This window comes from Nilaparvata lugens, chromosome 1 (assembly GCF_014356525.2).
Source record: "Nilaparvata lugens isolate BPH chromosome 1, ASM1435652v1, whole genome shotgun sequence".
Taxonomy (NCBI): domain Eukaryota; kingdom Metazoa; phylum Arthropoda; class Insecta; order Hemiptera; family Delphacidae; genus Nilaparvata; species Nilaparvata lugens.
In genome coordinates this window covers 84,142,966-84,166,958 of record NC_052504.1, presented here as the reverse complement: position 1 = coordinate 84,166,958, position 23,993 = coordinate 84,142,966, and the positions used below count along the sequence as shown (strand labels likewise).

General features: G+C 33.0%; 2 protein-coding genes across 22 annotated transcripts in view; one reads left to right on the top strand and one right to left on the bottom strand.

Annotated features, from left to right (window-relative positions):
- Nucleotides 1-23,993, bottom strand: part of LOC111058930 (peripheral plasma membrane protein CASK) — a 545,689-nt gene that overhangs the window by 403,513 nt on the left and 118,183 nt on the right. For all 21 annotated transcript variants that reach the window (XM_039445680.1, XM_039418934.1, XM_039445693.1 and 18 more), the window contains 3 exons: nt 22,978-23,100; nt 17,391-17,580; nt 12,948-13,066 (listed from right to left, as the gene is read on the bottom strand). In XM_039445680.1, coding sequence (XP_039301614.1) covers nt 12,948-13,066; nt 17,391-17,580; nt 22,978-23,100 — 432 coding nt within the window. The remainder of the gene's footprint in view (nt 1-12,947; nt 13,067-17,390; nt 17,581-22,977; nt 23,101-23,993) is intronic.
- LOC120349056 (pickpocket protein 28-like) lies at nt 10,124-11,928 on the top strand. Its single transcript, XM_039419011.1, has one exon. The coding sequence runs from the start codon at nt 10,245-10,247 to the stop codon at nt 11,721-11,723; it is 1,479 nt and encodes a 492-aa protein (XP_039274945.1). The 5' UTR covers nt 10,124-10,244; the 3' UTR covers nt 11,724-11,928.

Sequence of the window (23,993 nt, the reverse complement as noted above, 5' to 3'; positions counted from 1 at the left end):
GAGCATCATTTCTGAGAAGTTTTTTACGAGTCTTTATTTTAGAGGTAAATCATACAATTGAATTAGATTAATTAACTTTATAAATAAAATTTGATGCATTACGAGTTCTATGGTACGTTTTGTGACGTGAACAAGTGAAAATTCGTGTTGCGACTATAAGTATGGGAAACGGGCATAATATAAGCAAATGCTTTCAATGATAGTTGATGAAAATATACGATAATCCATTATTTCAAGAAATGCAAAGTTCAATGTTAGTGAATCTTCTCTGTTCAACAAGGGTATTATAAGAAAATGGCTCAGGATGGATTGAAAGTCCACACCACACTAACTAGTGTCCCAAGCAGACGACACTATTATTAATTTTATTACAATATAACTCTCTCACTCTTCTTCATTCTGATTTGAATTATTATGATTTCTTTCCTAAATTATATTGTTTGTGATTGTATATTTTTTGTATAGTTATCTTGTAACAGAGAGTTGAGTATAAGAGAGAGAGCCTACTGCGCCCTAATTACGCTCTAGGAAAATAAAGTCAGTCATTCCATTCTATTCAATTCACTCTCATTCTCTCACTCACTCTCAACTACTTTGAAGAGAGTTTCCAACATCTCAAGACAGAATTTTCTCACAGACTGAGACATTTCTCTAATACGAAACTAGACTACAGACGACGATCGACCGTCAAAGCACAAATATGAGTCGGATGGAAAACAAATATCAGAGACGGAAACTCAAGAGTTCATACATGTTTGTGTGCTAGTCAGTTTGAAAGTTTCACCGAAGTTCTCCAAGTAAGTTATCCATTCCATCATTACTTTGAAACAAAAGTTTCCAGCTACTTTCATAGTAACTGACAACAACTTGATCACAAGTTCAGCAAACGTTTCACGAGTTGAAATATCAGTTCAGTCACATGTGAGACGTGTTAATAAAAGATAAGTGAAGTAAATTAGCATTCAACTTCTGTATTTGATAGTTGAAACTGTTGGAAAAGGGATGAAAACGTGGTAAAGCTTCAATCAATAATTTCAACCTTGAATAGTAGAATAGAAATGTACTTTAAGATCGTGAAAGTTTATTAAAAGGGTTAAAAAGGAGTTCGAGGGTCTTAGATTAGATTTTTATCATGTCATGAACATCCACAATAGTGGACAGAGGATGGGTCAACATTCAACTTATATAGGTAAAAAACACATAATAAAATGTTTAAAAAGGAAAACCAGTCATATAGATCACTCAGACTAGTACTTCTGCTTTAGCCTACTTAATCACATACAGGATATAGTTAGGCAGTCCAATTATAAAACTCGTCTAATGAATAAAATGGTCTCTCAACCAGCCAATCGCTGAGTTTAATTTTGACATTTCTGATGTCCAAATCGTTTAGGTTGGCCGGTAGAGAATTATAAATTTTTGGCCCTACATTATAGAGCCTACAATAACTTGAGGAAGCTATCTGAGCCAAGATTTGTGAGTAATACAACAATAATGTATTTAGTCATGAAAATGTAACAGTTTTTGAAATAATATTACTCCAATTTGTTAAGATTTGGGAAGAATTCCTCAGTGTATTTGATGGGCGTTGCAAGGGAAAATATTACATTGACTAGGGATTGAAAATCGTAAGTTCAAAATAGTGTGTTTGGTTTATTCGGTTCTAAATTATCAGTTTATAAGGTGTAACGTTTTTACTTATTCCATTTCTTATTTTTTATTTATTTGTCTTTAGATGTTTTTTTAGTGATAGATTAATTCAAACATGTAACAAAATTTCCCAAAATTTCTTGAAAGTTATTTAATATGCTCTTCGCAAGAGTATAATAATTTTTTAGTTGATGGTTATTTCATCTTGTTTATCAAATGAAGTTATTTCTGTAATTGAACATAAGGTAAATTATGTAAACAATCAATTATTTTTTGTCATAATTTTTGTATTGATGTGCAAAATAAAGAAATTTTGAATTAAATTGAATTGAGTGGTTGGAGAATGTGATGTTAATGTAAAGGTGCAGATATACGCGCCGCGAACATGAACAATTCACTTTTAATCAGCTGATTATATCTGTATTTTTACAGAAACGGGAAGATATAGATATAAAAAGCTTGACATCAGCTGATTAAAAGTAAATTATTGCTCATGTTCGCGGCGCGTGAATCTGTACGCACCTTAACTGTTTTTGTATTCTGAATAAAATCTTATAATTTTAACACCTTATAAATCGTATCACCTTTACAACTATTCAGAACATTTTTGTATTCTATTCCAGTTTAGTTCAGCTGAAGATGTGGCAGGTGTTGCAATGAAACCTGGTTCTGTAATTTAATTGATTTTGAACAAAAATGGTGGTATCGACAACTTCAACGTCTTATTGATTCAATTATTCCATTGAAGTTGGTAAATAGAGAAAAATGATTACAGTATTGTATGTAAATAGTTTCAATTTGATAATGTGAAAGGGATAATATTATGTTCCATTGTGTTATTGTGAAATAAAAATAATTAGATTTGATAAATTATCAAAATTCGCTGTCTCACAAAATACAAGGATATTTGGCCTATTCATGTTCCATCATAGTTTTCAATAATCAGATTGAATATTCGGCTGATAAGCAGCCGGTGCTAGTGATAGAGAGATGGAATAAATTTGCATGTGTTCAGCACAAGTGGATTAAGTTTGAGAGGAGCGGCGCGAAATTGATTCAGTCGTGCCATAACAAGGCGGTGGGGGAAGGGAGGGGCACGGAGTAAGACATTGGTGACAATTGCCATCTGCGTATCATCGGTTGATTGTGCACAGATCCAAACTGAACATCCGAATACACTATATAGCTTTCTGAGTAGTGGCGAATGTATTCATACTGAATGAAAGACTAACCCCCAGTTTTTCGTACGTCGGTTAATGTTTAATCACGATTAAATTATGTACTTTAATCGAGATTAGTGCTAACCGATGCATTTTGGTTTCACAAAACAGAAATTTCAAGCGATAACGCCGATTAAACTAACCGGCGTAAACAATTAATTCTGATTAGTTGGCACCATTTTAACCGCGACTAGTTGTAACGAAGAAAATTTGGTTGCACAAAGGTAAAAATCGAAAAATAATGCTGGTTCAACTAATCGACGTAAAAGATTTTCAACAGGCTATTCACGGGGAATTAGATCCAACTAACGCCAGTTAGGTACCTACTGATAGCTGTCTTCCTATTAGTTTTTGATAAAAAAACTAAAAAATTCAAAGTATGGGCTAAATATATGATTGAATTTCATTCATTAATAAAATAGAGAAGTGTATTTAGCTAATATTAGCATTCAAAATAAGATTCTGATTTTTGAGGTTAGTTTTCGATCTGTTGTCATCTGTTAGCAGCATAGCACTTGACACTGGCGACAGACAGAGCATTTTTATGGCGCATGCCTCTGTATTGAATGGTCAAATTCACCGCTTCAATAACATAACCTCATTTTTACCTTAAAACAGACCTATCATTATCAGTTTTCTATTATGTAAATATTCTCTCTTATTAGAATCAAAATCAAACTCATTTTTTCTTCGTCTAATAATATTGAACCATGATCTCGTTTGTTAATATTTTTTCAGTTTCAAGTTCACCGCTTCAATAACATAACCTCAATTATTTTGTGTCAGTTAAATTACAGTGCTTCCGGATTGTGAAACTGTTAAAATCTTGATTAGTTAACCGGTAAACTTAATCGGAATTAAAAACTAACCGATCTTTGTGGAACAGAAATGAATCCGTAAAACTAACGCTGATTTGTAAATCGACGTTAATGTCCATATTTAACAGACGGACGTGCAACTGGCCCTAAATATTTATTATTAAACGAAAATCCCAATTAAATGCTGTAAATCACCCCCGAAGACTTCTGCTACTGCAAATATTGACAACAGGGTAAACAGCTAGATAGAAATTCGATGAGCGCTACTATACAAAAATTATTTGCCAGCCTAGGAATCGAACCCAGTACCTCCTAATTACCGGTCAGGAATGCTTACCCTTACACCAAACTTACAATCTCTGGATAGCAGCGTTCATCTTATACAAAGCCATAGCGGCCAGCCAGTCTACAGATGGAAATAAATTTGCATTTGTTCAAACGCTAATTAATGGATAATTATTATTAAACGAAAATCCCAATTAAATGCTGTAAATCACCCCGAAGACTTCTGCTGCTGCAAATATCGACTACAGGGTAAACAGCATTTTTGTATAGTAGCGCTCATAGAATTTCCATCTAGCTGTTTACCCTGTTGTCAATATTTGCAGCAGCAGAAGTCTTCGGGGTGATTTACAGCATTTAATTGGGATTCTCGTTTAATAATAATCATTAATTAATTAGCATTTAAACAAATGCAACTTCCAATTTATTTCCATCTGTAGACTAAATATTGTCTAACCTAAACACTTATAGCAATGAAGCAGCCTGAGTTCACATTGATATCGAATACAATAATTGATTCGGACATAGTATGGGAACAGTTAACTTGACACATCATAAAAATAGCCCAGCTTCAATGTGAAAAACGCTGGTTTCCAAAGCAATCAAACAATTTAAGGAGCTAACGTAGAGCAAATTTGATTTGAATTTTGAACATTGACATTTTTTTCCTGACAAACTAAAGGTTCCTATAGTGAGGTCCACGTTATAAAGGCAGTGAGAAAGATAGAACAACGTTGCCGATCCTCTGTCTTGTCAATGCCTTCTATAGAGAGTAGCTAATAACCTGTATTGATGTAATATTAACTGTTCATTCTCGTTTAAAATGATCAATTATATTTTATCAAGCAGAAAAATATATTTTTCAATAATTTCATTAAGCCTTGACCAATATAGAAGGCTTAACCAATGGGTTTTACCTTCACAAACAATATTATTATCAATTTAAGTCAAAATAGAATAGATTATTAGTCTTTAACATGGTGCTATAAAAATAAAAACTGAAAATAATAATAGTTTCATAATGAATTTATAAATTAAGATGGAATATTTTGTTAATTATTAATTCTACAGTGTTAAAAGACGATCTGGTAACAGAGCATAGCGAGAAAGAGCTAGCGCTTTCCGCTTTGTTGAATGATTGACAAGGATAGCAATACCATTGCTAATCAAACTCTGTCATTATACCGTCAACCTCACTATAGCAGCAAGGTTGTGGAGAATAATTCTACAATAATTTTACTATATTCAAAAAGGAAATACAGTATTCAATTCGCCCAACAATTATTTGGCATGGAAATAGCGGATGACGGGAGAGCAAAAACTCATTTTTCTAAACGACGTTGTACTTCAAATAATGTTGCCTTATTATTCCATTATAGATAATTGGGTCGTGTAAGAAAACGAATTTTTATTACTCAGCAATATTACAGGAAGAAAGAACGTAACGTTAATTATTGAAAAGTGACTAGCCTTCAACCACAGCACCAACGCTTATTCAATACTCTACCTATGGTCAGAAAATATAAAAAATAAAGAAATAAAATATAAGCTTTTATGTATTTTAAAGTAAAACAAATAAGGTTGAAATAAGTTGTATTTAGAAGTGGTTTTTCATTAGTATTTTGAGCTCTAGTTACAATGTTTTGTAATAATGTATTATTTTGCGAAATAAATTATTTTTTGAATTGAATTGAAAATAAATGTTTAATTCACATTAAATAAATATATTTAATTTGGTTTTCAACTTTTCTAAATGCTTAATTCCTAGTTTATAAAATAATATTTTGGACTCAAAATTGGACATTTCATTTCATTTTTATTTCACCACCTACATCACAAGGATGAGGGGCACGTCAAGGAAGCGAATGAAAGTCGCTACTTGTGAATCACACTCTTCATTGGAAATTCCTTCAGTGAATAGAGTGGATTGTCTAGAAAGTATTTTTTTAGAGCTTGCTTAAATGGTTTAGGCTCTTTTAAATTTTTTATATCGTGTGGCAGGCAATTATGAAAGCGGAAACCCTGTGTATGTGGCTGTCTCTGTGTTTTCAGCAGTCTACTGTATGGGAGGTCGAAGTCGTTTTTTCCTCTTGTATTAGGACAAAAATCATGAAGTGTAAACATAACCTATTTTTGGACAATTTCTATCTAAATTTGGGAAAGGAACAGTTTTGGGCTTTAAGCCTGTTGTTCCTTTCCCAATCATTCATAGTTGAGAATCATATTGTATGTAACAATGTATAAATAAATTAAAAATGTCATTGACTGCTCCATGGTTTGGTGCTTTATGGACAACATTATTTCTTAGTAGGCAGCACTGCACTGTTGCCATTTTTATGATGATTCTATCAAATTGACTCACGGTCTCTTTTTCGCTCTTGCTCTCACACAATTAGGCTTTCTGGCGTTTGTGGATCTGGCAGCACAGAGCACAGTACTCCATAAGAAAAATAAAAATAAATAATAATAAAAATAAGAGCAATGCTGCAATGTGCAATCTAAGATTGCACACACTAGGCTATAGCAATCAACTCCAAGCATCTATTCATCTCATTCAATGACAAGAATGGTAGGAAGAAAAACAGGCAAAGCCCTTACTATTTCTGACAAAATAGAAAAAAGTGTTATTTGAGTACTGTCAAATAACTGCAAAATAGCACCAACAATACATTTTAAACCTAATTGGTTGTCACTTCTTTTTGTGATAGGCTATATTGAATTTATTAAGATATTAATGAGAATGTATCGAATAGGTAAGTTAATTCTCCAATTAATTAGTATATTTTCACTCATACGTAAGTTTTAGATGAATGACTTTTGATTATTTTTATTTTTTACCGTTTTCCTCCCTCGGATCCAACTCCAACCTATCTAGACACAAGGCTTGATTCCATTCAACTGAAACAGCTCTGCTCCGTGTCACTGATGATATAAGGTTAGCTATGGACCAAAGAAAATGCACCATCCTCACCCTATTTGATTTTTCTAAAGCATTTGATACTGTTGATCATACAGTCCTTCTGAATAAGTTGGCTATTCTTGGTTTCAGTCACGACTCGTTAGTTTGTTTTAAATCCTATCTATTGGGTAGGAAACAATGTGTATCTGTCGGTGACAAAAAGTCTACTTGGAAAAACGTTATGCATGGAGTACCACAAGGTTCAATTTTAGGCCCTCTCCTCTTCACTTTGTATGCTAATGACCTTTCTTCCATTATCAAATTCTCCAGTTTCCATACTTATGCAGACGACCTTCAAATCTATTTAAGCTGTCCCATAACAAAAATTAATGAAACAGTTGGAATAATGAATCAGGATATCAATTCGATAGTTGAATGGACAACGAAAAATGGCCTTAAGCTTAATCCCATCAAAACACAACCCATTATAATTGGATATTCTCGTCTTATAAACAATATTGACCTTGAATCGATTCACAAAATTAGTGTAGATGGTAATGACATTCCTTACTGTAGCTCAGTTAAGAATTTAGGCATTATTATGAATAATACTCTTGACTGGTCAGAACAAGTGAACAAAACTTGTAAAAAGGTATTCTCAGCCATGCATGCATTGAAGAAAATGCACGATATTCTCCCTAGAAACATTAAATTATTATTGGTTCAATCTCTCATCTTCCCACATTTAATGTATTGTAATTCTGTTCTTAACGATATGCAAGTCACTCTGAATGATAAACTACAGCGTTGCCAAAATTATTGTCTACGTTTCGTCTACTCTCTCCAACGCCATGATCATATCACCCCAGCCCACATTGCTAGTTCAACATTGAAGCTTCCCAATCAAAGGCTTTTTCGAATAGTCAAGCTTGTTAGAGATATCTTGAAATCCGTAATCCGAACTATTTTAAAGATGATTTCAAATTTGTCTCTGAAGGTAGGAGGATAGATGCTTCACATACTAGAACCAGAGAAAGTACTTTAAGGATACCCAATCATCGAACTACTATTTTCACAAAATCCTTCTTAGTCAGTGCCTGTCGTGCATGGAATGCACTTCCTGTTTCTATCAGGTCCATCGAGAGCCGAGCGAGCTTCATCCTGACTTTAAAAAAACATCTTCTGGAACAAATGACTGAAACTGTCCGGCCCTAGAACGATCACATGACAACCATCCCCCACCCATCCCACAAATACAAACCTCTAAACCTGTTATAGAACGAATTGTATATATATATATTATATAAACTCATGTTATTTCAATTATCCACTGCATACTGCTGTATATTACTGAAAGTTGATTACCCTGATCTACTTTCAGCCTACTTCATTTTATTAATAAATTATTTGATCTTATCTACCTATATAATTATTTTACTTTATCAATTTTCTGTTTTTTTTTCTCTTAAATATTCATATTGATTAAAACTTTTACAATATTTCCATTAATAAATAAATCCTTAGTTTAAATAACGAAATTAACGTTTTGGTAGAGAGTTAGTGGGGAGGATATTTTTAATATTCTTTCCGAAGAATGGACATTAATATGTCCAAAGCTCCGCCAATTTATGTAGATGCATAACAATATAATTATTATCTATAGTTATTATATTACAAATTGCTTTTTCATATCATATACAGTTCAATAATTATTTTCTTAGTCTATATCATGTAAATTCATCTATAATTTTGCTGTATTGTAAGCTATTGTATATAAGTGTATAAGACAGTATATATTGTAATCTACATAAATAAAGTAATCAATCAATCAATCAATCAATCATAGTTGAGAATTATATTGTATGTAACAATGTATAAATAAATTAAAAATGTCATTGATTGCTCCATGGTTTGGTGCTTTATGGACAACATTATTTCTTAGTAGGCAGCACTGCACTGTTGCCATTTTTTTTCTATCAAATTGACTCACGGTCTCTTTTTCGCTCTTGCTCTCACACAATTAGGCTTTCTGGCGTTTGTGGGATCTGGCAGCACAGAGCACAGTACTCCATAAGAGCAATGCTGCAATGTGCAATCTAAGATTGCACACACTAGGCTATAGCAATCAACTCCAAGCATCTATTCATCTCATTCAATGACAAGAATGGTAGGAAGAAAAACAAGCAAATCCCTTACTATTTCTAACAAAATAGAAAAAAAGTGTTATTTGAGTACTGTCAAATAATCGCAAAATAGCACCAACAATACATTTTATACCTAACTGCTTGTCACTTCTTTCTGTAATTTATTGAATTTATCAGGATATTAATGAGAATGTATCGAATACGTAAGTTAATTCTCTTATTTATTAGTATATTTTCACTCATACGTAAGTTTTAGATGAAAGACTTTTGATTATTTTTATTTTTTACCGTTTTCCTCCCTCGGATCCAACTCCAACCTATCTAGACACAAGGCTTGATTGGATTCAAATCAAAAACTTGTAGCCTTATAATAGCTACTAAACTTATTTAGTGTATTATTGTGTATTTCATGAATTTGTGATTTATATAATTGAATATTCATTTTGAATTGTGAAATTCTTTATATGTTGTAGATAATATTTTAAACGAATGAAATTGCAAATATATAATTTGAATTTGAAGTCACAACAATCTTATTATATAAAATTTATCTGAAAGTAAATAACAATTGAAATCAGTTGAGATATTGTTCTCACAGGCATGTGGAGGGGAGGGGCCACCACATGAGAGCCTCCAATTAAGTGTTAGCATTGTTTTTTTTTAGAATAGAGGTTATCAATTTAAATTAACATATTTTTATCAAAAAAGAAATTAAAGCTGCACATATAGGGCCGTTAACCTTTTGTTTTGATAAACATCATGCAATTTGGTCCAGTATGAAGTTCATAGCAACAGTCATTAGCTTTAAAAAGTAATGAATATATTAGTCTAATTGACGTTAGAGATTACAGTAGTTGAAATTATTAAATTGGATGGCAATTAATTGGAAAGACTTCAACACGAATAGAGAAAAGGCATCTCTCAATAGAATAGATTAACTGTGAATGATATTAAAAATTATAATGGAAATGATAAAGGAAATTATAATGAAAATGATAAAATAAATACTAATATGAATTTTATAATGAAGTTGATAATGATAATAAATTGATAAACGAGTAACCTTCTGCACAATATTCTGCCCGTCACGGCATTTAAAAGTCCAGTCTTTTCTTTGCTGTTAGTCGAAGTAGTACAACGCTAACGTTTCAGTGATTCAATTGAGATTATCTGTATAAAACTCTTAGTAACTCAGTTCTTAGTGTGTTGTTTCCATTCATTAGGAACTATAATGTTTCCCAACTGCTTCAGAAAGAACAGGACTCTGAAGTTCTTCTTGAAAAATACCTCGTTGCATGGAATGAAATACGTTGCTGATGAACAGAAGCATTGGTTTGAGAGACTTGTGTGGTGTGTCTTGATAGGAGTATTTGCAGCTTTTTCGATCAATACCTTAAAGGACAGATGGATAACTTGGCAAGCAACTCCAATGATAATTACCACAGATCACAAACCTCGCTCCACATCAGAACTGCCTGTCCCAGCAATAACCTATTGTCGTGATTTTCTCATTTCAAATGACATAAAAACCGGAGTTGATACTGATATGACGGAAGAAGATAAACAAACTCTTTGTGGTGTAATGAATATTATTCTAGGACCCGATTTGGATAAATGGTCAGAAGATGACTGCAAATCATACATAAGTCAATTAGAAAAGGGAATCGATGACGAAAGTTTTTTCAATATGTTTGACAAGCTGGTGATCACGGACCAGGAATATATCAGCAAGGATCAAAGCACTTTCATGCTGGGTATGCGGTTTGATGAGCCTCTCATTTGTTATGACATGTTAACTCATTACGGATTATGCACTACGTGCAGTTCCTTACCTTTATCACAAATCTACAAGAACAGCACATACCTTCACTCCTTTCATAATAACCCAGATGAATACCGAGTGGTGGGGAATTTTACAGGATTTCCTACTCTCAATTCACCCAGATTTGATGTTTCTTATCCATCATTTGTAAGAAGACCAATGAATGGGCTCACCATGAAAGATTGGAACAGCACAAACTTGGAACGAGATAATATCGAGATTTTTCCACGATCGAACAGATGGTACACGATTCACAGCCCCTGGGACGTGCCCAACCCATTCATGAGGTGGCATTACAGCAAGGACTTCAGCAATCATGAGCTGCAGGTGTTCATAGAACCAGACCAGACACTCATTGATGACGATTTGAACATACCTCCTGACAGTAGAGAGTGTTATATGCCATATGAAAAAGAACTGGAGTTTTTCAAATATTACACTCATCAAAATTGCAAGATGGAATGTTTAACTAAGAATGTTTTGAATAAATGTGGATGTGTTACGTACTTTATGCCACATAATGAGTCGACTCCTATATGTTTCGGAGATTTTGAGTGTCCAAATAGCATATTAGATACAGTGAATGTGGAAAAGTCTCTCTCCTGTAATTGTTTCTCTTCATGCGACCATACTGATTACAAATTCGTTTCTCATGACTCAATTCCTGACAGAGATAGTAGCAAATTAATAGCGGTTTTCATCGATGACACATATTACCCTCAAATGCGCAGACCATCTAACACATTTGAAGTTTTTATTGAGACTTCTGTGACCTACTTGGACATGTTCCTAGGACTAAGTCTGATTAGCATTGTTGAAATTCTGTACTACTCGGTTTTGATTCTGTTAGAATGCTTGAATATTGAAAACGTTGGCCTAGCAGGTTGAAAATTGGCATCAAAATTGATAAAAAATAGCTTTATAATATTATCTTATTGTCTCATCTAGTTCTTGTAATATGTTATTATAATATATTATATTAAATTAAGTCCTCACTTAAATCTAAGAATTGAAAATATTTGTTTGGATGTATCGTTGCTTAACATTGGCCCTTTGCACACTCTATCTCAAGCTATGAATAAATTTAGCACAATGAGTTATGTTTGATTGATTTACTTTTTCCTCTAAATTCTCCAATTCTCCAATTCCAATTCCTCTAATAACTAAAATTGAAGGTAGTGTAAGATTATTTTTTATTGTTGATTTTGCACAGACACGTGTTTTGCCTGTGTTAGGGTGTTGGGAAATGTTTTTGTGATTTGATGAGATGATCAAACAATCAAACATCCATGCCACCGGCGGGATTCGAACCTACAAACGAAGCGGTGCAGACTGAAGTTTGTAACGCTTCTGACCACTAAACCAACCCTGCCGATAGGTTAATAAAATATTGATTAAAGATTTTCAAGTTAATTCAGATTATAAGGCCTATTTATTAAATCCTTTGATATAAACCCGCAAGAAAAGGCGTTTTGGTGGCGTTGAATACTGGTAAAATACTGTTCAAGAAGGAACACTCGTTGCTCTTGGCAAAACGACACGCTTACATTATCGTACACAAAACAATACTGCAGACCTGTTGTAACCTGTACACATTAAACGACTTTATATATGTTTTATACGTTTTATACATAAGTAGTGCTATCATGCGATAGCCACGCACCGAATATTAAAACCCCACTTTTTACAGATATGACTATTCTGATGTGTGCGACATAATAAACGCTCTATACATCAACTCATTTTGATGTAATATTGTCTCTGAAATACCCTCTATCAAAAATCTTTATCGGACTCATACCTACACACAGTTTTACACAAATGAAGGTAGTATTTTCCTAATATTACAGTATAAATTGCCTTCATGTAAGGAGTATGATTTTTCACGTAGTATTAAGGAAACTTAACTCTCTGCATTTATTTCGTTTCAATTGTGTATTTTCAGAAAAATCTAGTAACCAAGTATTACTTTTATACAGTAAACCCTTTGCGAAATTCTCTCTCAATCTGCACTTTGATGATTGAGTCACTTCATACTGAAAATACAAATATTTTTCATTTTTGTGAACATATATAGTAGAGTATACTTTTTATTTAATTGAATAAACTGACCTCGAGTAGAGCATGAAGTTGCCTGTCATCCAGCACAGATTGAAGGAAGTCTGGATCATCTAGAGGGGGCTCCTGAAGGCAGTGGATGTCATCCAGAGAGTCCAGAATCATAGACACAGCTGAAACAATACAGGGCATTTTTCATACTTCATATAGAATACAATAAAATGAGTTTTATTTGGACAGTAAAATCCACTCTACTACTTAAACACGAAATATCGTATGAAATTTGATATAATACGACATAGCCTATAGAACAAAAATCGTTCAATTCTTTACATTTTCATTCAGATACAGTATGATACTTATCTGATCCTTACTGATCCATGATACTTATATATTATGTTAGTGGATTTGATATGGAATCGTAATCATAAAACGTCCTTTTCTCACAAATATAGATATGTGCACACAAAGCAGAACCATCTAGAGTAGAACAAATTATTAAAATTGTTGGTACTTTTCATTCAATCACCTTTCCCATAATCTCAGACATATTTTATTCAACACAGAACTATTTCCATGATTTGAATATATATTTTCATCAGAAAGATTGAATACCGATACTCTAATAATTCATTACACTTTTAAATCGTCGAAACATATTTGGGATCGACACATGCTTGACGGGAGTACGTCAGTTCGTCGATATTTAAATAGAGTTTAAGTAGTTATTTTGACTGGTCTTTGAGATAGCCTACTGAAAGAAATGGGAAGTTGAGCCATTTATTACATCATGTTTTCGGCACAGGCTGATACACTGTCAGCCTCCTCGATACTCGACCAAGGCAGTCCTCTAGACCCGGGCTCACACCCTCCTCATCCTCCCTCCTCTACACATGGTGGCCAGGACCACTTCCCCTCTCGTCTCAAAACCTACGGTCCCAGGGGGGCGAGAAAAACAAATATGGCGATGTTTGGGGAGAATACTATAATCATAGAGCTTTTAATAATGAGACTGTTAGTGAATTAATTCTGTAGATCTACAATCAATAATGTGAATCCGTGACATGATCGCATATCGCGTACTAATAACAAATTTGAGAGTTTAGGTTGATATCCAGATAATTGATTCACCAGATCATTGAAAGAATTGAATTATGATGTTGACTATGTCAACTGTTTACTGCATTCATTATTGACTGGTCTTTGGTAAAGGATTTATTTTTTCCCTCTATTTATTTTTATCTCTCTATTTGCCTTTCATATTTCCAATGAATTTATTATATTCTGAGTGTCATTTGAAAGAAAGCCTAAGCCTACACCGTTACACACTAGTAAGGGATTAGTGAGAATGGTTTAGGGAAAAGATGGTTAAAGGTTAGTTTAGGTTATGAGTTAGGTTTTCGCTTCTAAATGGCAATGAGTAATAATTATATTCAAAATTATTTTGTAATTTTAGAATAACATACATGATACTGTATCTACAATACTTTCTGAAAGCAAGAGGAACTTGACGTACTGAATTTGCCTACCCGGGCTGGTTCTTGATCAACTGGAATCCTCATGGAGAGAATGTCTCCAATGAGCACGTGAATCTTACTATATATCTACAGATAAATATAGAATATAAATAGATCAATCACAGAGAATATTCAGAGTATTTTCTGAAATAGACCGACTAACTTCGTGAGAGGTTTCAGTTCCCTACATCAAAATAAAGAAAAATGTTCCAGCCCTAAAATGCTTTGTTAGCGAAATAATCAGCAAACTAAAGATTGCACACTTTTCTTCAAATTTTTAGTTTTATAAATTTGTGGCAGACTCATGAGTATACTGGAATGATCAATTATCATGTGAAAAAGTCTGAGAAATCGAATAAAATAGAATTGGAAGTAGTCACTCCAATGATTGTTGAGATAAAGAAAAAATGTGGTAGAAATGTGATTTTAAATTGAAAAGGGATATAACAGGGATTTGTTAAATGTTCAACGATATTTTGAATAATAGGAAATTGTAGATTATTCAATTTGTAAGAAAACATTTTCAGTACTTTTGGTCTAAAACAATAGCCACCTCTAATACATGTATTCAGTAACAATACATGTATGTGTATACATGTAATACATGTATTAGAGGTGGCTATGCTAAAACGGACTCAAACCTCATAGATTCGAAGGAGACAGAACAGACAAAAAAAGCAATATGAAAAATCTCTGCTTTATTCAATAAAATATCAGAATTATGAGGTTAGATGCATTTTAGAAGAAAACCATAACATTTTTTCTTGAGAATTTAATAATGTTCTGCAATTCCCTTTGATTAAAAATACCGCAATATATCCAAGTTATATACTTTGAAATAGTACAATTTATGTCTATCAGCATATTTTCGCCATATCACCTCAACAATCATTAGAGTTCTATACTTCTAATTGATTTTATTCTATTCCTTAGCTATTTTTACGAAGATTTGATCATTCAAGTATACTCAAAATGTATGTCAATGGCTCAACAGCCCATGAAGAGCTTAAGCTTACCAGCTGGTTGCCAATTTCATATTCACTCCACTATACAGCAATGCCGGTCCGCGCCCACTAAGCACGCGAAGTGTCATACTGTAAAAGATACGAACCTCAACCACCCTGGGTTAGAAAAAAATAAAAAAATAAATGAAGAGAAATGTGCAATCTTCCACCATTAGTTTAAAGGATAACCGGTAAATTAATACGGTAAATCAATCACAGAGAATGATCTCAAATTATTTTTGATTTGAAATACCGTTGAACAATAAGTATCCTAGTTATATCTCTTTTAAATAGAAAAATCAACTGAACATTGAAAAAAAAAGAAATGAAGAAAAATGTGCAGTCTTCAGCCATTAGTTTAATGTATGATCGGAAAATAAATAAATCAATCACAGAGAATGTGATTCCAATTCCCTTTGATTTGAATAACCGTTTAACAATAATAATATCCTACTTATATCCCTTTAGAATCGTATTATCATGATAACAAAGCATTTCAAACCTCCTGTTTACGAGAACTTCTCCCTTTATTTTTATGTAAGGGTCTCTTCACGCTTAGCTACGCTGAAATGCGTCCAATCTCCCAATGTTAAACCCAAGCTACGAATCTGTCAATCAAAATTAGTAGCTTGAGTTTCACATTGGAAAATAGGACTTATAGTCCAGTCACTAATATACATTGGTGCATGCATTTTATATTGTAGTTCTGATTTTTTAATATACTATTCAACAATAAATCTTCCACTTTTCGACCGAATATGATGCATGATTTTGGACCGCCTTGACGAGCCGAGAAGAATGAAGTGTAGTACGATGAAATCTGAGCATTGTGTCAGAAGTTACAAGTGTTTGGAATTTTGATCCTTGAGGTGTCCTTGAGCGCGCCTCTCCACTAGGAAATACTGAAATGAAGTGCATCTAACGGGTGATTCTCATAGAATATAATCTTATGAACTTATGTCATTGTGCGAAATATCAATGTGAAGACTATGTAGTTGGTGATGATGATTGAAGCTGAAAATTAGGTGTTTTTCACAATACAAGGAGCATTGTTTTCAGGTGTACCTGGAAATCTATATGAGATAGAGCGCTCTACCAGATCTCAGATTGTAGAGCACAAAAATACGCCCAGAGGGATTTTGAATTATACATCTAAATGGTAGCAATCGGAAGATATTGTTGATCAAAATCTAATATTCATCAAAATAGATTTTTTCTTTAAATTTCACTCATTTTTGAAAAATCATAACTCAGTACTCATTGGAGATAGAGAGTTCCGAATGATCTTATTTTATTCAGAATTTCATATTATAGAAAAAAGGCTAGAGCAAATTTTTCAGTCCGATTACGAGATTTGGCAGAAGTAGCTGAAAACTGGAAAATGAGCCGAAAATACGAAGTTTTTGGGCCACCCTGTATCTAGCACAAGGAAATTTTGCATGAAGAAATTGGTTCTGGACTTCTCTTATGTACCCAAATAATATATTAAAAAATCAGAACTACAATATAAATTGCAAGCACACCCCCTTTTTTATGTCTATTTTGACTGGACTATTATTTCAGCGTAGCATAGCTGAGTGGGAAGAGACCTTAAGGCAGGCAACTAACGGTAGAAAATGCATACACATACACAGTCGACATACATTGTAGTGTCATCAAAGCTGTCACCAGCGAGAGGCTTTTAACATGAAATAACAACAGCCAATTACAATGAATAAACCACTGGAAAATTACAGATTATAATGATAGAAAAATAATTCAACTTCAAAGAGAGCAGCAAAGAAAAAATAAACAACAAAAGTCAGAGATACAAAACCTAACTTCGGAAAATTATGCTTGAAGCGATCCGCTGTGATGACACAAAAATGTAAGTCGACTGTGTATGTGCATGCATTTTCTACCGTTAGTGGCCAGCCTAAGGAAGCCGATCATAAAGTTTGTCGTTCAATTTCAGGATGCAGCGGTTGGTGGTGTACCTTGTGAGGAGACCTCGTCGTCGCCGCAGTCGGAGAAGTTGTCGGGGTCGGAGGTTGGGTCGGCGCACCACTTGGCCGACGCTACTGCCGCCATCACGGCGCCCTTCAGGCGGCGGCGCGCGTTGTACTTCTTCATCTCGTCAACCGTGTCGATCAGGTGCACTTTCGATGACACGCCTTTGTCACGATCCTAACAACAACAACCAACTTTGCAATCAATCAAGTATAATTATTTATATTAAGCTTGAACTAAGGTGCTATAGCTGATTTATTTTTTGTTTTTGGCAAATAAATAAATTCATTCATCCATTCATTTTTCGACTGTTTCAGCTCTATCTTCTATTAAAGGTAAAGTATAAAGTGTGTGATGTTTTTTTAGATGCTTTTTCCACTATTTCAGCTCTATTTCTTATTTAAGGTGGAGTATCAAGTGTTTGATGTTTTTGTAAGTGCTAGTTGATTTTTCAGCTCTATTATTACATTTTAGTTGCATTATTGTATTTTTCATGCTATACTCTATTTGATTTCTCTCTGTATTTCCTATTGAAGGTGGAGTATCGAGTGTTTGATGTTTTTAGCTGCTTTTTTACTGTTTCAGCTCTATTTCTTATTTAAGGTGGAATATCAAGTGTTTGATGTTTTTGTAATTGCTTTTTGACTATTTCATATTGGAGGTGGAGTATCAAGTGTTTGATGTTTTGCAGTAGAAATTGTTTTGTATCGATAAAACTTTCAAACTGTATGGCGTAGTTCATGTTGTACCAGACTTCCAGTAGTTGCGCGTTGTTGTATAACTGTTACTATACCCCTTATCTAGTTTTAGATGCGTAATTTTACTTTGAGAGATTCAGGGATCTACGGGAACTACATCTCCCACAATCACATCTCTTACTACATCTCAGGAAAAATTTAGAATTTTTTACAGTAGTGAAGCCTGCTATGCTGAGGTCTTTGCATTTTATAAAACAGTGCACAAGCTCATCTAGTTCTTGTTTGAAAGCATTTATGTGAGTGTGTGGTTTACTATATTTTAATAGTCTAAATAGTTTGTAATTGAGTTAATATTTTTATTGATAAATGCATTTATTATAAAAAAATATATTTGTCATCAAAGTTACTGACTTTTGTAATAAGTAGGCCTAAAGCATGCAACTGCTCAAGTTATATCAATAGAAAATTAGATTATGACATGAGCCACAAATGGCGACCACGTGCTCTCCTAAAATTTAAAAATTGTAGATTTCTGTTATTTGTTGCAACACGTGCTCTGAACATATTGTATTTAAGAATATGAACGCTCGAAGAGCTAGAATAATAAAAAGAACCGTTTCTCGAAACTATTGAGAATGCATTTGAATAGCCTACCTAGCCAGATGACTGGGGTTATTATTCTTTTCAAAATAGTTTGAGACAAAATCATTCTGTCATAGAAAATTGCTAACAATATATGATAACAGTAACGTCAGTCACAGACACGTTTACAATAGAAACCACATGGCCCACTGTGTTTTGTGTCAACCCTTGTATATATCTATAGCATAAGTTGATGGCAGGTAAATGAAGATTGTGAATAGCGATATAGATATATAGTTAGGAGAGAAGTAAATATAGATATGTAGTTTTCAATGTAACCACGTGGTCAGCATATGCTACAATTTTACCACGTGGTCAGCATATGAATATTATTGAAGCAATTATTTGATGATCAGTTATTTGAATGGTGATCACATAAAACGATAAACATGATATATGAGTAAATGTATTTATAAACTAGGGCATGAAATAGATAGGCTATATGTATAAAGTATTCAACAAATATAATGTTAATAATAAATTATAATTTAATAATTATTATAAGCTAATTAAGTTAGTTGAATCCGAATTCATAGGCTAAGGACAAATTTGTAAATAGAATAAATTAGGTATATTTGATTGAAACATGTTGACAATGAGTATAAGAAACCTGCTTAATTAATTAAGTAGTAATTGATTGGTATCTTATTAATTTGATTTATTCAACTCGATTGTAATGATGTACTGTATGACATCGTATTTTGTTCAGTTCATGTATTTATTATTGAAGTATTTGCCATATTAGATTTATAAGACTGATTACTGTATTAATCAAATCAATGCATTCAATTGTCAGTATCCAAAGTTTAGAGTTTAAATATTGATGAAATGTATTATATCATTTGTTTTAATAATGAAGGGGAGCCATAGTTTAAAATGATATAACATAATAAACATTATAGTGAATTCAAATTGATATTTGAATTCAATTTGTAAGCAGAATATTAGCTGATGAGTTTGAGGGTAGGCGGAGCTAGAGGGCGAAGGGTGATGAGGGGTGGAAAATCGTGGTTCTAGTATATAAACAGGCAGACCCTGTCTTGAGAGTTAGTTGCAGTTAGTTGCTGTTAGTTGCTGTGAGTCTCTTGGATTTTGGACAGTGTTCAGTGTAGGAGTGAGTTTTTGGTTTCAGACTTCAATTATCCTATAGGGAATTGACTGAGCCAGGTAAAGATTGTATTTAGAATTTTCAATTTTTCTCATTTAAAATCCACACCACTCCACCCTAAAAAGCCCAAATAAGTATATCAAATTTTATAGCATTATAGTAAAGAGCAAACTTAATTATTACTTCTCTTTAAATTCATATCTAAAGACACAATCTTAATTAATTTCTTGAAGCTTACAGTTGAAATTCACTTCTAAGCACAAATAATAGTTTTTTAGAGCAAGGCTCCCCTAATCATATTCATTCTTTAAAATTTATCAATTCTCTTATTTTTGACTATAATCATATTTTTAACTAGAGTTGTTCAATATTTTGATTTAATTACTTACTTTTCAAGTAACCTGTTAAAATAGGAACTGTTTGTTAAATTTTGTTGTACAAAATTAAAACTTGAACTGTAGTATTTTTGAAAACTTAATCATCTTGTATTTATTTCTAATCATCACTATATTTTTGATCAATTTTTTATAAATTCATATAAATTTAAAGTTCAATAATAGATTCATAATTAACCTTTGTTTTGTCTTTCACTTTATACATTCCCTTACACACGACCCTGATCTATCTATCTTTATCTTTTTCTTCAATACTATTATTAGTTCAGTGAGTGAAATATAAGTATCCACACAGTGAGTGAAATTATAGTAAAGTAATTATTTTATCAATTCATAGTAATTGATTGGCGCCGGGCAAAATACTGTATAGAGTGAGGGAGTTCGAAAACCCACTCTAAACAAAGACCGACAGTGGAAAGAGTTCAGACACTATTCAAAGTGCTAAACATTTAAAAATTGGCCTCTAATACAACTTGCGTTAATAAATGCCACTTGATCTAAAAATGTGTGTCATCAAAATAACTTGACTGATTAAAAATAACAATATGACCACTCGTGTTATTCTAATGGCCACAGCTATAGGAAGTTAAATGGATAAATATTTCATGTGATTTGAATCGAAATGCATATATAAGGTAAAACTATGTCCTAACATAGATTGTTCAACAAACTATTTCTTCAGTAGGCTATCAATAGATGGAAGAAGAATAAAAATCTCACTGGTACTGAGATTTTTCTTTTTCTTTCTATTTTTACAAGTAGCCCTATACAGAAAAGAGATAGATGGTAGAAAGTATGCTACGCTTGTATGTTAATGCTTCCAGTACTTTTTAAGGGGTGCTCCATTGAAGAGAGTGTTGAAATTCAAGGACTTGGGCGTTGTGATGAGTCCTTCTCTTAGTCCATTGGAACATATTTGTGGTATGACGTCTAGAGCTGGGTCTTTGCTTGGTTTCATTTTCAGGTCCTCAAGAGATTTCAGATCTCCTTTTAGCCTCTTGGTCCTGTTTAGGGCTCTGGTTCTGCCTGTCCTGGAGTATGCATCGGTTGTCTGGTCGCCTTATCATCAGTATCAAATGGATCAGCTGCATAGGGTGCAGAGGCGATTTGTAAGAATGCTTGGCTGTAGGATGGGATTTGCCTACTTTGATGTTCCTGTGATGGAATTGGAGAATCGTTTCGGACTCTTACCTTTGGCTCAAAGGAGAAGACTCAATGATCTGGTGCTACTTTTTAAGTTGGTGAATGGGACATTGGACTGCCCTGAATTACTGGCTGGCATTGATATTTGTGCTCCACGAGGGACCCGTTCCAGGACCATTTTCCACAGACGCCTTCATACTACTGCCTATGCCTATAACAGTGGACTGTCTAGGATATTGCGATCGGGCTGTGAGGCTGCTGCAGCTGGGATAGAATTCTTTGGTGTGTCTGCTATGGCTTTCAAGAGAGCGGTTTTACAGCTGGGTCTATAGCTTTTCTATTTTGCAGAGCTAAAATGTATTAAGGGCTTATTCTCTGGCTGCTTTCATTGTATTTCTTCCCATTTGCTTGTTTCATTGCTTTTTGGTTTTTTTTTTCTTATTTTGTTATCATTTGTATTAGTTGGCTGTGTTTGGTTATAGTGTTAGTGTTATTGTGTTATTGTTATAGTTATTATTCTATTGTTGCGCTTGCTGCTATTGAATTACTGTGTTTCCTTTGTTATTGCTGAAAATATTTTGTTTGCAATTGCTTCAAGTCATTGAATTTGTGCTGATAGTTTCTAATGCATATTTGTACATTTTATTTCATATTACTGTTATTAGTTGTTATACTTCTGAATTGCTAAGTTACTTATTTGACCCTATGTTATGTATCTCATATTTATATTTATATTTGTCTTGTTATTTTTGTTGATCTTGTTACTATTGTATTCTTTTGAAATTGGTGTATACCGTTGGAAATGTAATAAATAAATAAATGCAGTTGCATTTTCTTGAACTTTAATCCTATTACGAGATGATTTCTTAATATCTCAATTTTTCAAATTACAAATAACATTAATCCAGTTGACTCAACTTCTTTGTGAAAGTCTGGTATTGCTCAAATAATTGGTAGAATTATCATGAAACATGACTGGCAGAATAAATGCTTTCATAACCAATCTCATGGGAAAGAAAGTAATTTCAGAGGAAAGTCCATGGAGATGTAATATTGGAAAACGAATCTTCTTACAATTATTATTCAACAGCTCACATGGCCTACACGTTTACTCTACAATAAATTGATAATTTTTGTATCAATTTCAAGGATTCTTCTAAAATTAATTGCAATAAATTGATGTGAAATATGACTTGATGCAAAAAATCACCTTAAAGCTGCAATACAGAAACAACTTTGAAAAAGGCAAATTGTAAATTATAGAATAATCAGTAGTCGAAACAGGATGTAATTCGAAAATGATCATAATTAATGTTTTAGTTATTGATTAGTTACTAATGATAAGTTATTTATCCATTCAATTCTATTCTTTAAATCATAGGAAAGAGTGATGGAAAATTACTTGACTGTTCAAATAATAATATTGTAAATAATCAGAATCGAAAAAGGATGTAATTCGAAAATGAACATAATTAATGATTAGTTATTAATCCATTCAATTCTATTCTTTAAATCATAGGAAAGATTGATGAGAAATGACTCAGCTATTGTGAAATATAATTGAGAATAATGACAGAGAGTTACTCACCCGTAGCCATTTATGACTAAGAACTTCTTGTATAGTTATCCTATGATTAGGATCTAGAGTGAGCATTCTTCTTACGAGATCTTTGGCGTTATCACTAATACACTCCCACTGCACCGAGTTTAACTGTAAAACAAAATAAGAATTCATTATAGAATTTTCAACAGCGATAACTGGGTTTCAATATATATACACAAGGTATTGAAATAAGTTGGCTGATCAACTCTTTTTAAAAAGGTTTTGGTCATGTACTTTCACAGAACATTGAAAAAATGAACTATATTTCAACATATAATATATACAACATAGTTGAAATATACTTGAAAATAGTATATATAGTTGAAATATACTATATTTCTACAAAGCCGTAGCTAAAGACAAATTAACAATCATAAAGGTGCGTACTAACTTATGTGCCACGAACAAGCTCACTTCGCTTCCCATCACCTGATGCTAAATCTGTATCTGTATTATATACAGAGTGACACAGAATAAAGGGAACTTTAAAAAACGCCATAAAACATTAGTGCAAAAATGATTTTATTGAAACTAATGTAAAGTTCAAGACTTGCCATTTGAGAATAATTAATAACATCTATCACTTTTTGACAATTACTTCTCTAAGATGGATTCCTCCTGCACGAATACACTCTTGAAATCTGTGTTGAGATTCCTGAACGATTGCTGCAACATTTTAGCTAAGATATTGTTAATTTCATGTTGAATTGTTTGTTATGATGATTACACGTTTACTAAACAATACTCACTCACACAGTTTTGCCATTGAATGCCGTGCAGAGGATTGATTTCGCTCACAATTTCATCAATAATTTTTAATTAATTAAAAATTAAAACATAATTCAAAATGAAATCCGCAATATCCCAGATGAGATGTTGCAGCGATCAATGAGGAATCGTCAACACAGATTTCAAGAGTGTATTCGTTCAGGAGGAAGCCATCTTAAAGAAGTAATTGTCAAAAAGTGATAGATGTTATTAATAATTCTCAAATGGAAGTC

What these genes read in the sequence shown, in the direction of transcription:
- LOC120349056 (XM_039419011.1), top strand. Translation starts at nt 10,245, where the DNA reads ATGTTTCCCAACTGCTTCAGAAAGAACAGGACTCTGAAGTTCTTCTTG.